This window comes from Hibiscus syriacus, unplaced genomic scaffold (genome assembly GCF_006381635.1).
Source record: "Hibiscus syriacus cultivar Baekdansim isolate YM2019G1 unplaced genomic scaffold, ASM638163v2 tig00111013_pilon, whole genome shotgun sequence".
Classification (NCBI taxonomy): Eukaryota; Viridiplantae; Streptophyta; class Magnoliopsida; order Malvales; family Malvaceae; genus Hibiscus; species Hibiscus syriacus.
In genome coordinates this window covers 1,733,187-1,747,500 of record NW_024062953.1, presented here as the reverse complement: position 1 = coordinate 1,747,500, position 14,314 = coordinate 1,733,187, and the positions used below count along the sequence as shown (strand labels likewise).

The 14,314-nt window shown below is 30.5% G+C and overlaps 1 protein-coding gene across 2 annotated transcripts; it reads left to right on the top strand.

The window, feature by feature from the left end:
• The first annotated feature begins 5,692 nt into the window (after positions 1 to 5,692).
• LOC120149881 (homeobox-leucine zipper protein ATHB-8-like) lies at positions 5,693 to 12,722 on the top strand. 2 transcript variants are annotated; one of them, XM_039162582.1, is made up of 17 exons: positions 5,693 to 5,889; positions 6,015 to 6,237; positions 6,338 to 6,497; positions 6,579 to 6,691; positions 6,760 to 6,850; positions 7,344 to 7,439; positions 7,525 to 7,638; positions 7,705 to 7,944; positions 8,032 to 8,106; positions 8,195 to 8,301; positions 9,993 to 10,185; positions 10,270 to 10,455; positions 10,540 to 10,620; positions 10,904 to 11,223; positions 11,306 to 11,402; positions 11,525 to 11,674; positions 12,527 to 12,722. In XM_039162582.1, the coding sequence occupies exons 2-17, from the start codon at positions 6,020 to 6,022 to the stop codon at positions 12,674 to 12,676; spliced, it is 2,391 nt and encodes a 796-aa protein (XP_039018513.1). In that variant the 5' UTR covers positions 5,693 to 5,889; positions 6,015 to 6,019; the 3' UTR covers positions 12,677 to 12,722. The 2 variants fall into 2 exon arrangements, with proteins under 2 accessions (XP_039018513.1, XP_039018512.1); XM_039162581.1 differs by lacking the exon at positions 5,693 to 5,889 and adding an exon at positions 10,697 to 10,831 and having other exon boundaries at positions 6,020 to 6,237; positions 12,527 to 12,676.
• The last annotated feature ends 1,592 nt before the right edge of the window (positions 12,723 to 14,314 follow it).

Below are 14,314 nucleotides of genomic sequence, written 5' to 3'. Positions count from 1 at the left end.
CGCAGTTGATGGAATTCGTTAGGATTATACAGTATTTTTGCTTTAAATTATGTTCCTCTGTGTTATCCGAGGATGTTTCAGTTATGACAATCTTATTATATGGCTAAGGAAATATATTATCGGAATTATTATTATTTTTTTAATATTTATAGTAAAGCGTTACTTAAAATATTATTATTTTTCTACATAAAATGTTAATATTGGGTGCTACTTAAAAATTTTAATATTTCCGATAAAGCGTTACCTAAAATATTATTTTTCTAATGAAAATGTTAATATTGAGTTCTACCAGAAATTAGTTAGCGTAAATAACATTTTAGGTAAAAAAATAATATTTTAGGTAACACTTTACCGAAAATATTAAAAAATTAATAATATTTCCGATAGGGTTTTTTTAATCGTATATTAAAATTATCGTACAGCATAACTACCTATGTTATCTGGATGAAAAAATTATCTTATAATTTTAACGGTTTTCACCGAAAACTATAATAAAATTATACGGTTTCCACCGAATATTATAAAAATATCTATTCAGTAAAATAATTTTTATAAATTCGAACCTTTTGATTTTATATAAAAGTTTTAATGTTTCGTTTCATTGTTTAACTTATTGCTGGTATGACATATTCTATTTAGATGGCACTTGTACGAAGACGATGTAAAAGTAATTAAAGACGCGTATTAAAATAGAATTGCCATTGATAGCGGATTAAAGTCTATTTGAGGAAGCGGGTAGCCGAAGAATCAGACACCTCCACTTAACTTGGTCTGCCATTTCTTGCTTCTTAACCAATTCCTTAAAAATATTCGACCGCTAGAGTAATAGTACAATTGACTTTTATATACACAATATAAAATTATTTTAATATTATATAAATTTATGATTGTTTAATAAGTAAAAATAAATAGTTAAAATTAACTCTTTTTTTAGTAAATATCTTCTTATTTTCTTTTATTCATTTCAGACATCTATTTTCACTCATCTAACGGTCCTAGATCTGTGTAAAACTAAAAGAGTTTTACATTGTATAATAGGATCTTATTCCTGTCAACGAGTGTTGGTACAAGTGGTTGGGATTAAGAAATTTGAGTTTGTAAGTCCAAGTTTGAATCTTACAACCGTCACTCTTGGTAGACAATATATAAATTCCTATGTAAATCCTACCGAGATAGTCACCCTTAACCTAAAATTTTTTGTACCTTAAAAATAGGATCTTATTCCTATATATATATATATATATATATATATATAATAGATACTATAATATTCTTCTATCTATATATTTTAGTAAGGTCCCTTTTTATCTAATAAAAATAAAATTCATATATATGTGTAGGGTCATGTCATATATAATTTTTACCTTGAAAATTCAGTTTAGTTTCTAATTAAAATTTAAATATTAAGATACCAACCTTAAGTTTTTATTTAAAGATTTAGGATTTAAAGTTTGAAATTACCATATTTCTTAGATGACCTTCAATTGACTTTGCGAAAAGATTTCTTTAGTTGCGTTGACTCGTTTTGTGTTCCAAGACATAGATGGCTAGAAAGGGTTGTCTTCTTTTGACAATCCTATTCTAAGTGATTAACTCTAAATATATGTTATGATGAGTAATAATAATAAAGTATGAGTTATTATTCAGTATATCATCAGTGAGATAAAAAATTTATAAGTAGTATTCTTAAGATTATATTTAAAAAATAATAATATTAACAAATAAATATGATATTTAACACGAATAAAGTTATTTCAATGATAAATGAATTATTATTATCGCTTGAGGTCCCAGATTCGAGCATCATGCATGCGGGGTTTGAGCGTTTAATATCAAATGATTGGAGAGTCTTTGAACAGGTAACACCTTGTATTCACCCTAGATGAATACAAAATAAATATAATATATTTCATTATTTTAAAATTATTTGTGGAATTATGTTTTTCTACACAGGATTTACTAAATAATAATTATTTTAAAGATTTTTAATATTTTAGGATGATTATAATATAATATTTGTTCAAATATTTTAATATATTAATAACATATACATAATTTGATGATACAATTGTCCGAATTCAAATCATTTAAAGAAATAATATAATATTTTTTACGTTAAAAACACTCAATACATTCCACATATCTTTGTAAAATAAAAATCTACAAATTAATGATTCAAATTACAATATACGTATAATACACGTATCTCCAAAAAATAAATAAAATATAGATTTGTAGCTAGTGAAATCGGTACGCTATTGAATAGAAGGAATACAATGTATTTTATTTTTCCACATTCAAATATTAGTAAAGTCTTCTATCACGACCATTTGGGAGAAAAATAACCCATTGCTTATGTTGCAGATAATGATTTTGACCAAATATTAAAACTACTAAATAGTACATATAATTTTATATTTATTTTATTGTCAATGTGTATAATTTTATGTATAATCAATAAAACAACTGATAAATTATTAAAATTTAGTAATATGAAGTTACACAGACAATGGAAAGAGTCATCCCATTATCTATCTAAAACTTAATAATATGAAACTACAATCGTAAGTATAAGTATGGATCTCTCTGATTCTAATATTTTATTTTTATTTATGTATACAAATTATTCCCTCCCATTATTTAGTAATTTGAAAATCATTCAAATTAGGTTAAGCACGACGCTTATAATAGTGATAGTATTATATAATATAGTAGCTATAGGTAGGGTGGATAGAAGGAGGGGTTTCCTAAAATTTTAAAATTTTCATATATTTTAAATATTTTTTTATATTTTATATTGAAAATATATTTTCGTCTCCTAAAATTTTAGAAATTTGTCATCTTTCAAAATTTTAGAACTTCACCTCTCTAACAAACAATCTTGCGCACGTCTATGATTATTGGAAAAATGATAAAGGGATTAATGTTATGAATTAGCATCCAAGAATAAAAATTATACAATGAGACATATATTTGATTATTATGTCACGATACAAGGGAAACAAGATGATGATGACGATGAGAGGGGAAAGGTGGCGTGATATGTTAGGCCGCATGCAATTTTCATAAAAATTGTTGGTTTCTTGATTGACATCCTCCATTGCACTAATTTTTTTTTATGTAATTAATTGTATTCATCGAAAATATTATAAACATTTATTATGAGATTGATATTCTCAATTTAATTTCTTTTTATTCACAACATCAAATTATAAAATTATGATTTTACTTTTTAAAAAAATAAAATTCCATCTCACTGAACCAATCTATAATTAGGTTACATTTGTTTCACGTAAAAAAAATTCGGTAAATGTTTTCCTCATTTTTCAGTGTTTAGTCGGAAGAAAATAAATTGATCAATGTAAAACATTTTCCTAGTCAACATAATTTCCTTTACATTTTATGGAAAATGACTTACGATTTAATTTTTCGTAAGTCATTTTCCAAACTTTTCACTTCAAAGCATAAATACTCAAAATAATATTATTTTATAAATTTAATATTAATATGATATTTTAGTATCATTTTAATAAAAAATATTAATTAATAATTATTAACATATTTAAAATATATTTATTAATATAATAATATTATTATTACAATAATATACTCAATTATGTTTTAATAATATATGATACTATTATATTCTTATTTTAATAATATATAATAAATTATTTATAAAATTTATATTATTTATTAATTTCTTAAAAATAATATTATTGAATTATTAATAGTGAATACTTTTATTTATGTATTTAATATTAATATAATAGTCTAATAATAATATAAAAATTCCTTAAAATATAATATAATATAATTTTTTTTATTTTTATAGATATTCAATATAATTTATCAAATTTGTATTTTAATAGAATATGCTAGAATTAATATTTTTATTTATAAAATTATAGAAATAATATTTTAATAATAACATTGGCATAAATAGTATCAAATAAATTATTCTAATATTTTTAAAATAATAATATTAAGTTATTGTAATAAATAATATTATTTATTATATTTTATATTTACAATAAATAATTTCTAAAAAAAATTATCAACTAGTGAAAAATGATTTACACAACATCTTCCAAACATCATAAAACATTTTCCAGAAAATGTTTTCCAGAAGATGTAATTCATTTTACGAAAAATATTTTTTGAAAAATGTTTTCAGTAAAACAAAAAGGCTCTTAATCTATTGTGATAACGTTTATTTAAGTATTGAATGTAATGTAATATTCATTCAATTCCACATGATTTCTTTGGATTGAATTTTTGTTTTATGACATGTTATTTTCAATTCGAATAAATCAGATCAATATTCAATCAATGAAATTATTTACATTTTAAATGTTTTCATCCCTTTTCTTTATATAATTTTGAGTTAATTCTATCAAGTATATTGGAACTATACACATATTTTCAATTTTTTTAGATGGAAACCACTAATTTTATTAAATTTAGAAAAATATTCAAATTATAATAAAAAATTACCACCAAAAATGTAAATTAATTAAACATATAATAAGAATTTCTTTTTCTAAACACAATAAAACTAGTCACTTAAACCCTACAAAGAATATACAAGAAAAAAAGTTAAAAAAACCTAAAGAAATAAGAACAATAGATAAATATGATGGCTATGTAGGAGCTAGAAGGGCTATGGCTCCTCAACTTTTAAGGCCTAATGGGTCTTTAGATCCTTTGCGAGTTTAAATATTAATCAATTTAACTTGTTTTTAATTTTTTTATAAATATGAGGGGAATAAAATGTAGTATATGTTCATGATTTTTATTAATTATTGACAATGCACACATATCTTACATATATAATTATTCGAACTTAGGATCTCAAGAAAAAATAAAGCTCCCTTTAATTACTAATATCACTTAATGAATTTTATAGTAATTTTTTAAAGCATCATTTTAGTTGTAAACGTTGTAGGTGCATACTATTTAAATATTTACCAATGTCTTTTAAATATGCTATGCCTCATATGTAAATTGGCATATAATGTCATAATTAATGATTAAATTTATTTAAGGAATTAACTAAAATGATACTAATATTTTGAATATTTAATTATAATGTTTTTAAGATTGGAAATCAATTTAGAATATAGATATTATCATGGTGTATTGATGGAATTAATTATATACATTTATTATATATTAACGAACATTTAACAATTAATTTAGATTTTATTGATTAAATGAATTAATCAAGTGGTCTCAGTGATAAAAGAAAATGTTATTCTCTTTAGAGATTTTAAGTCGAACATTTACGTCTATAAGGTGTATATTATCAATTAGTTAAAAAATTCTGAACACTTTGTAATCATCCTAAACTATTAAAAAATATTAGTTAAATATACAATAATCACATTATAATTTATAAATTTAAGAGAATGAAATTATAAAGTTTTAAGATATTGAATTAAATTAGTAAGAAAAATATAAGAATATTTAAACTATATAAAAAAGTTAAAAATTTTAAAATTAGGACCGCCCGGCTCCCGGTCCAACCCTGTCCCACCACCTCACTCTTCCACCTCTCAGCCAATCTTAATATCAAATCAACCCTTCTCTCTCTCTCTCTCTCCCTCCCTCTCCCCCCCCCCCCGGTTTCATTTCCTTCAAAGGACCATCTTCCATCTTCAACACCGCAACAGCTGACTCTCTTTTCTTTCCTTTTTGTGTTCATCATCATCCACTATAAACAGTTATATGAAAAAATAGCTGTTTTTCTCATCTTCTCCAACATGTTCCATAGTTTCTCTTTTTTTATCGGGAAATTGTTTTGATCTTTACTAGAATCTGAATAGAGTTCTGAGGTCCCCGCCGTGATCCGGCTGTGTTTGCAGAAATTCCCCACAGAAACAAACGGTACAACACCCCATATTTCCATGTTCTTCTTTGTTAATTTTCCGTTTCTGTTTTACGTATGCATTTGAAATGAATATGCTTTGAATTTTGATATTTTTCTTCCGTTCGACATGGGAAATCAAAAGACGTGATGATGGCGGTGATCTCGTCCTGCGAAGATGGGAACAGGATGGCAATGGATAACGGGAAATACGTACGGTACACGCCCGAGCAAGTCGAAGTTTTAGAGCGTCTCTACTACGAGTGTCCTAAGCCTAGCTCGGTTCGCCGCCAACAGCTCATTCGCGAGTACCCGATCCTCTCAAACATCGACCCGAAGCAGATCAAAGTTTGGTTCCAAAATCGCAGGTAACCTTTAAACATACATATATACTATATAGAATATCTATAATTCAGTGAGTTGACGTGAGTTGTTTGGTGATTTGGTCATCGTTTTCTTTTATCGCAGATGTAGGGAAAAACAAAGGAAAGAGGCATCCCGGTTACAAGCCGTGAACAGGAAGTTGTCCGCCATGAATAAGCTGTTAATGGAGGAGAATGATAGGTTACAAAAGCAAGTTTCACAGCTTGTTCATGAAAAAAGCTACTTCCGGCAACAGACTCGAAATGTAAGAGCTATGATCTTCTTCCCTTGATTTGAAGTACTTTGGGAAGAATTGGTGTTGAATGGCACTGGTTTGTGTTTCCAGGGGGCATTAGCCATCACAGATACGAGTTGTGACTCAGTGGTGACGAGTGGTCATCATCAGCAACGCCATTTGAGTACTCCTCAGCATCCTCCAAGGGATGCAAGCCCTGCAGGGTTAGTGGGAAATTTTTTGCTGGTTTTCCATTGTTTTGTTGCTATATTGCTTACTGTGTGCTTTCTAGACTTTTGTCCATTGCAGATGAAACTTTAACAGAATTTCTTTCAAAGGCCACTGGAACCGCTGTGGAGTGGGTCCAAATGCCTGGTTTGAAGGTCACTGCTTTCTCTCTCTCTCCTCTCTACTGTCATTATTCTTCCATTCTTTATGCTCATTAATCTGTATACTCCATTATTATTTATCATTATCGAAATCAAGATTAGGGTGAGTTCAATCGAGTTTAATTTAGTCGAGTTAAAAAGAATTTTAAGTTAGTTAAGAATAAATTTTTTATTTTTTATTTTAAGGTTTAAATTTTATTTAAAATTTAAGTTGATTGAATTCACGAGTCATATTTTATCATTCAAATTTTATTTAGAAATTTTCCCGGTCAAGTTAAATGCATAAAATTCGAGTGGAATCGATTCTAATTTTACTCACCTTAATCAAGATCTTATCTCTATAATAAAGTACAAAATCTTGCTAATCTTCTAAGTAACATCAAAACCCCATATCTTTTGTTACGTCAATATCTAGGATAACCCCACTATCCCACTTTCTTTATTGATTACAAGATCTGTCCTTGGAAAAACCCTTTGAACTGTGCAGCCTGGTCCGGATTCCATTGGAATCGTTGCTATTTCTCATGGTTGCACCGGAGTGGCAGCACGTGCATGCGGACTTGTGGGACTCGATCCCACTAGGGTAAGTTCCATTCTTTGCTTCCCGGTGAAGAGGATTTATCTCGGTTCGAATTTGGCGAAGAATCGACCGATATAATTCATTGCAGGTCTCTGAAATCCTTAAAGACCGGCCTTCGTGGTTCCGTGATTGCCGGGTCGTGGATGTTATGAACGTGTTGTCCACCGGAACCGGTGGAACCATTGAACTGCTTTATATGCAGGTAGACTGATCTCCCATTTGTTTTGCCTTTGTCTTCCACAATTTGCTATTCATTGGCTTCTTTCAGCTCTATGCGCCAACAACATTGGCCCCAGCTCGAGACTTCTGGCTGCTGCGCTACACATCTGTTTTGGAGGACGGTGGTCTTGTGGTATGTGAAAGATCACTTAACAATACTCGGAACGGTCCGGACATGCCTCCGGCTGCAAATTTTGTGAGAGCAGAAATGCTGCCTAGTGGTTACCTAATTCGACCTTGTGAAGGCGGTGGATCAATAATTCACATAGTTGATCACATGGATTTGGAGGTATGTATATGTATTTATGTATGCATGAAACTTTCCCTTGCTCCCCATTGTTGATAAACATAGACATTACTTTGCTTATATATGTAGCCTTGGAGAGTTCCTGAAGTGCTGCGTCCCCTTTACGAGTCCTCGGCATTGCTTGCTCAGAAGACAACAATGGCGGTAAGACTATTCTCTTACTGGTGTTGTGAAACAGTTCAATGTTTGATGGTTGTACATGAGTTTAGAACCTTGGGATGCATGTATGCAGGCTTTGCGTCATTTAAGGCAGATTTCTCAAGAAATATCTCAGCCGGATGCTACTGGTTGGGGAAGACGACCTGCTGCTCTACGTGCTCTTAGCCAGAAATTGAGCAAGTATGTTCATCTAACTCGAATCATTTGGTTAAACTACCAAACATCCGCTTCTACCCTTACTTCGAAAAAGGCTTATAGTGCATGAAGTCGTGAAATTTTGGGGTGGGGGGGAATAATTAAACCTTTAAATTTTTATACTAAAATCAATCAATTAATTCTCAAACTTAGAAATTGAATCAATCAAGTCTTTTGAGCAATTTTTTGACCATTAAATCTTAATAACTTTTCATTTAGATATTACTACAACATAGCACACTTAGATCTACCACGTGCAATTTGCAGATTTTTCGAGACTAAAAAAATTATTGAAATTCGAAGACTTTTGATACCCTTAAAAATTAATGACAAATTATATTTAACCCTTCATTGTTTTCAATTTAGTCCAAGTAATGTTTGAAATTTAATACAACAAATTTAGTAACACTTATAGTTATCAGTCTTTCAATTACTTTTAGTTTAATTTTCTCTATTTTTAATTAATCAAACATATACTAGTATTTTCCCATTCAATGCACATAATGAACAAAAAAAAAAACTATTACAATATTTAGTTCCAATTGAATAGTACGTAGTCTTCGCAGGGATATTTATGCAGGGATTAATTTCCCGTTACAGACGCACATATGATTTTAATGACTGCATATGAATACTGTTTTAGCTATGTATTTATGTATTTATTTATACATGCATTGCATTTTATCTAAATTTTTAATTTTCTGACTGCCGGAGGTCTTCCACGGAAGCTACTCTCAACCTGGCGTTGGGGGTAGCCTACTACCCTACCTCCCCCTTACCCCATACATATGGGAATTGGGTTTTGTTGTTGTTGTTGTTGTTGTTGAATAGTACGTAGTTTTCTTCTTCTAAATCAACACCTTCTTATGTTTTTATTATATAATTTTATGTATTGCTATATCTCCATCACACTCCTTTACACACGTAGATTTTATCTTAAAAGTCATCCACGAAGTTCAATAACAAATAACTTATATGATTTAACTGATCCACATATCAGGTTATGAAGTAAATATGTTAAACAGATAATCTCAAACTACACAGTTCTATATCCAACCTAACCACGGAACAATCACGTGACCATCAAATATTTAATGCAAAGCATTCCACGGGAAGAAAGAGATAACATAACCTACCCTATATTTCTATAGATTAATCGATCAATAACTTTCTCTTCAAATCAGAAGAGATTAATTATAAACCGCTAGCTTAACCATCTAAACCCCCATAAACAAGCACCTCACTTGTTACACATTAACTTGTATATTATTTTATAATAGATATTAAAACATTAATGATTTACAAAAGTTTTAAATAGGTAAGCACAAACATTATTTATAACACTTGAAAATTTTAAAATATATTATAAACTTTTTTTATATATTATTGATAATTTAGATATCTTTAAATTTTAAAATATTATATATTAATCTTTAAACTATGGATTCCATTTTAAAACGTTAAATTTCAAAAATCAATAGAGGAATGATCAAAGTGGAATGATACCGATAGTTTGAGGACTTTTGTAGAATAGTTTAAAGTTTAGGGATCAGCGGGGTCATAATTTAGAGACCGATATAGAATATCTAAAAGTTTAGGGATCGATTTCAAATGAAAGACATAATTTGGGGATATCATGTGTATTATGTGGCAATCTAACTCGTTTTATTGTCCAGGGGCTTTAATGAGGCTGTTAATGGGTTTCCTGATGAAGGATGGTCTATGTTAGAAAGTGATGGTGCCGATGATATTACCCTGCTGATGAACTCATCTCCCGGCAAGATGATGGCCATGAATCTTTCTTACAGTAACGGCTTTCTCTCAATCGGCAATGCGGTTCTTTGTGCCAAAGCATCAATGTTGTTGCAGGTATGTTTCTAAATGCCATTGTCAATGGCCACAATGATAAAAGATTCATGAATATCTTCCTCTTCTTTCTTTTGCATTTGTTAGAATGTACCTCCAGCTATACTCCTCCGATTCTTGCGAGAACATCGATCGGAGTGGGCGGACAGTGGCATCGATGCTTACTCTGCTGCTGCCGTCAAAGCTGGTCCTTGTAGCTTACGGATGTCTCGAGGTGGAAGTTTCGGGGGTCAAGTCATTCTTCCATTGACTCACACGATCGAGAACGAAGAGGTAAGTAATCAGACAATGATGTCGGATCCTCGGCATCAATTTAGAATATGTAGTCTAAAGAATGCTTGCACTTCTTCGTTATAGTTCATGGAGGTCATTAAGCTGGAAAATTTCGGCCACTATCAAGATGACATGGTCATGTCCGGCGATATCTTCCTCTTGCAGGTACTTAAAATTTAAGTTGTTTAATGGCATGGACTGTTATTTAGTTTCCCTTATTTTTCTTGTGCGAATCTCTCAGCTCTGTAGTGGAGTTGATGAGAATGCAGTTGGTAGCTGTTCTGAACTCATCTTTGCACCCATCGATGCTTCATTCTCCGACGATGCACTTATTATTCCTTCCGGTTTCCGTATCATCCCCCTCGATTCCGGAATGGTAAGTGTCTATCATGTTTTCTAAAGATCCATTCTCATAATCCCTTATCAACCAAATTCGATTCCAATGCAGGATGCATCCAGTCCTAGCCGTACACTCGATCTCGCCTCCAATCTTGAAGTAGGGACTGCGGGAAGTAGAGCAACCGGCGATCGAACTAGTCGTTGTACAAAATCTGTGATGACAATAGCATTCCAATTTGTGTATGAGATCCACCTTCAAGAAAATGTAGCTAACATGGCTAGACAGTATATCCGTAGTATCATTGCCTCGGTTCAAAGGGTGGCATTGGCACTCTCCCCCTCCGAGTTCGGCTCGCATGCCGAGTTTCGGACACCACCCGGTATTCCTGAAGCACAGACACTAGCTCGTTGGATTTGCCAAAGCCATAGGTTTGTCAATCACTGTTTCCCTTCATTTTTTTTTTCATCACGTTTTCCCAGATTTCTCAACCCAATTATTTGCTGTTAATAGGTGTTTTCTGGGGATGGAACTGCTCAAACATGAAGGACAATCCATTCTGAAAAATCTTTGGCATCACTCAGATGCAATTCTATGCTGCTCTTTGAAGGTCTTAAGCCATATCCTGGGAAGAATCCCAGGCTATTGTTGGTTTGTTTACCTGGAAAATCTTATAAATTGTGTGTGTGTGTGTGTATATATATAGTATAACATAGTTGGTAATATATGCAGGCACAGCCATTTTTTATATTTGCCAATCAAGCTGGACTTGACATGCTTGAAACAACCTTGTTAGCCCTTCAGGATATAAGCTTGGAAAAAACATTTGATGAAGATGGAAGAAGAGCCCTATTTGCAGAGCTCCCACAAGTCATTCAGCAGGTAAAAATATAGTCTTTGAAATTAGTGCTCAATCCTGTCATATATATATATATATAGTTTGTTAGGGTACGTGATTCGAATTCTGTTTTGGTCCAACTTAAAATCCCACGGAGAGACGCTGGGTGAAAGAAATAAATTGAGAGAAAAGGAGGATTTATGGTGCATGTGGAGAATCTTTCTAGGGATGGACATTTTACCCAAACTTAATATGTTCCGACTCGACGTGATATTATAGGGTTGTGTTTTTTTTATTATTGAAAATTCAGATTCATGTCGGGTTAAGATGGATTTGAGTTTAAAGTGAAAAATATTTGACCGTACTCGAATTGAGAATAATAGCATAATTGAAATTTATATATTTAGAAATAATTGTTATAATGTCTCTCTTTCTATATATTTTTTCTATTAGGTCATATTTAACCTAATAAAAATAAAAATAAGAATTATATATGTATATATGTATCAGATCGGATTCGAGTTTTTACTCTTCAAATCCTGTCAAATAGAACTTCTCTAAACTCGTATCGAGTCAGGTGAGGGATGAAAGTGTGCTATATTTGAGTTAGATTCGGATGAGTCAAAAATTCGTCCCAACCTATAATCATCCCTAACTCTCGGAACAAAGGTTACCGCTTATAATATTATCTAATCTAGTTTGGATCAAGTTACTAATCATATAAATAAGTAATAATAATTAAGTTATTGAATAAATCGCAAAACTCTTGTAATTTCAACATTAGAGTGAATTTCTATCCATATTTTAATGTTATTTTATTTTATTTTATACGTGGTTATCTTTTCGATTATCGTAACATAGTTGACGATTGTTTCCCCTGTGATTTGGTTGGGTAGGGCTTTATGTGGCTTCAAGGTGGTGGGATGTGTTTATCAAGCGTGGGGAGGCCAATCTCTTATGAAAGAGGAGTGGCATGGAAAGTGGTAAATGATGAAGAAATTGCTTACTGTATCTGCTTCATGATCTCCAATTGGTCGTTTGTATGAAAATTTCCAACAAAATCATAGGATCTACATACCAAACTGTTTTTTGAAAATCTGGACAAACCTTCTAAGTGATATGATAATGATAAAATGGTGTTGAACAAAACCACATCTCAGGGTCTCCATTTTGGTTTAGCTCTATTTTCTTTTGATTATTTAATATACTGATAAATATTCTTTTTCTATCCTTCTCTTTTAAAATATCATCTCGAGGTTTGTATGTGCTGACGACAACACTACCCAAGTTTAAATGCTCCTAAAACCCTTTATTTTTATGAAAAAAAATAATTACTCTTAAATTTCTTTAATTTTTCCATAATAAAATTTGTTTTTCCAAAATTTCAATGACAGAGAGATGAACAAAGAGAAAGTAAATTATATGTCTTAATTATATGCTGATCAGATAGTATATATTATAAATCACAATTATTTAGGCATCGCGAATTTTGAGTTTACTGTTGAATTTTATGAGTTTTGAAGTGATTTAAATCAAATCTAAATTGACCGAGTGGTATGAGATAATAAGACGAGTTCGTCGATATCTTTAGTTGTCGAAGAAGATACCAAAGAATGATAATCACAATGTCAAAGTAACACATTAACGAAGTTGTAAATTTTTCATTTTTAGAGGAAGATAAATCAAAATGTAAAAAATAACCTCAATGATATATAGATTTTGTCAATAAATACATTATACATCAACATCCATAACTGATATCACTATTTTATTTATAATTTTTATATTATATTATAGACTCGTATATCAATATATAAACATAGGTCCTTGGAATGTGTAATGAGATAAGGAATTGTGAAAACCCACCATGATGAAAATGTCCAATTTCTATTGTGGTTGAGGTCACTATGTTGTACAGTTGGAGGACAATAAGCCATAATAATGTGCTTTTGCTAAAGACTTACACTAATAATAATAATAAAAAACATATTTATTCTCAAATGTTCCATATCCTTCCAATATTCCTCAGACTTGGGCTCAAAGTACATTTCATCATCAAGGTTTTCTTTCCCTTTTCTTTCCCTTCTTTTGACCATTTCACATACCTTAATCCTTTCCACAAAACAAATAAACTATGCAGCCCAATCATATGTTCGTATCTTAGCTTTATATTCGAATCATTTATTCAATTTTCATTCACATCTTGGAGCATAAACATAGCTAAGATCTTACTACAAAATTAAGTTCTTTGATCGATTTTAACCATTAAATCTTAATGATTTTTTTTATTAAGATATTTCTGTAACATGACAAATTATGATTCCATAACGTAAAATTTCCAGGTTTTTAAAAAAAAATTGTTCCAAAAAAAAGTTATTCTAAGATTGGTCAAACTTAAACTCCATAGATTGTTTTGAAGCGGGTTATTGTGCACATCTCCAATGGATGCACGTGTATCCAATTATTCCATGTTTCTACATCAAAACATCTACTGTTGTCTTAGAACAAAGAAACAAACATGAAAGATGTCTTGTTTTGTTCTTGTGATGTGCAAAAGATTACTTTTGAAGGATAAAAGAGAGAGATAGTGGGAAAACATTCAAAGAGATCAACTTTGAATCAAAGAAGAGATTAAAGGGGAACAAAATAATAACTTTTTTAATACAAGAAAGCATCATGGTCTC